The 1,678-nt window shown below is 52.0% G+C and overlaps 1 protein-coding gene across 2 annotated transcripts in view; it reads right to left on the reverse strand.

The window, feature by feature from the left end:
- The window catches only part of LOC106942462 (disks large homolog 4-like), a 15,290-nt gene that overhangs the window by 8,867 nt on the left and 4,745 nt on the right, over positions 1–1,678 (reverse strand). For both annotated transcript variants that reach the window (XM_015025741.1, XM_015025742.1), the window contains 3 exons: positions 1,227–1,329; positions 1,039–1,135; positions 746–922 (listed from right to left, as the gene is read on the reverse strand). In XM_015025741.1, coding sequence (XP_014881227.1) covers positions 746–922; positions 1,039–1,135; positions 1,227–1,329 — 377 coding nt within the window. The remainder of the gene's footprint in view (positions 1–745; positions 923–1,038; positions 1,136–1,226; positions 1,330–1,678) is intronic.

Genomic DNA, 1,678 nt, shown 5'->3' on the forward strand with positions numbered 1-1,678 from the left:
TAGCAGCAACCATTAGCTGTAGCTATAGCAGCAACAGTTAGCTGTAGCTATAGCAGCGACCATTAGCTGTAGCTATAGCAGCGACCGTTAGCTGTAGCTATAGCAGCAACCGTTAGCTGTAGCTATAGCAGCTAGCTGTAGCTATAGCAGCAACAGTTAGCTGTAGCTATAGCAGCAACCATTAGCTGTAGCTATAGCAGCGACCGTTAGCTGTAGCTATTGCAGCGACCGTTAGCTGTAGCTATAGCAGCGACAGTTAGCTGCTGTAGCTATAGCAGCTAGCTGTAGCTATAGCAGCGACTGTTAGCTATAGCTATAGCAGCGACCGTTAACTGTAGCTAATGTAGTGACCGTTAGCTGTAGCTATAGCAGCGACCATTAGCTGTAGCTATAGCAGCGACCGTTAACTGTAGCTAATGTAGTGACTGTTAGCTGTAGCTAAATTAGTGACCATTAGCTGTAGCTATATTAGTGAACATTACTCTACCGTAGCCGTTAGCTCTACAAGTAGAGATAGCTGGTAGCTATAGCAGCAACCATTAGCTGTAGCTATAGCAGCGACCGTTAGCTATATCTATATTAGTGAACATTACTCTACCGTAGCCGTTAGCTCCTCAAGTAGAGATAGCTGGTAGCTACAGCAGCAACCGTTAGCTGTATCTATATTAGTGAACATTATTCTACCGTAGCCGTTAGCTCTCTACCTGTAGAGCTAACGGCTATGGGGGTCAGCTGGTCCACTCGCCTGTGCTTGGAGGGGATGTATCCCAGCTCCTCTAGCTCCCCCTGCTGGTTGAGTCTTCTGGCCTGCCACCACTCGTCGTCAGCGCTGTCCATCACATGGAGAACCTCCCCGAAGTTAAAGTCCAGAGCCTGAGACAGAACGCCGCAGTCCCACTGCTTATCGTAGTCAAACAAGGCTCTGCAGTGGAACAGGGGGCAACACAGGACAACATCAGCTCCACCCTCTGCTCAGGTAGCCAATACGGTGGCTAACATGGCAGCTAACATGGTGGCTAACTTGGTGGGGTCAGGTACCTGACGTAGAAGGTGCGGTTGGCTCTCAGGCTGCCTGATGAGCTGTTCATCATCTGCTCTCTCAGGTCGTGGATCTTTGCCTCAAAGCGACTGTACTCTGGACAGGAAACAGGAAGTAGAGCGCGTTGTGCTGGTTAGCATGACCTCATTAACACGCTAACACCGCGTCGTGTTTCTGAGCTGCTCACCCTCTGGTCTGTACTGAGCCACGATGGTCACCGTCTGCCCGGCGTTCTTCAGAGCTGCTGCTGCCTGTTCATGTGTGGCGAACCTCAGGTCCACCCCGTTCACCTGGACAGGAGGGACAGGGGGAGACAGACGGGGACACAGAGGACAGGGGGAGACAGATGGGGACACAGAGGACAGGGGGACACAGAGGACAGGGGGAGACAGACGGGGGACAGAGAGGACAGGGGGAGACAGAGGACAGGGAGAGACAGAGGAGGACACACAGGACACACAGGGAGAGGTGTTAAGACAGGTTAGTGGTCAGTACCACCGTCCTACCAGCAGGGGGCTTCACTACAGCCACTATGGACTGGTCTCTGTCTGACCCAGAGGTTCTAGTCTGATAACAACAGCTGATCTGGTTCTGTTCTCCAGTCCAGAGTGGACCGGACCTTCTTTCATAAAGCGGTAC

The sequence above is a fragment of the Poecilia latipinna genome, unplaced genomic scaffold, assembly GCF_001443285.1.
Source record: "Poecilia latipinna isolate Pla-1442-1.1 unplaced genomic scaffold, P_latipinna-1.0 Scaffold4298, whole genome shotgun sequence".
Taxonomy (NCBI): Eukaryota; Metazoa; Chordata; class Actinopteri; order Cyprinodontiformes; family Poeciliidae; genus Poecilia; species Poecilia latipinna.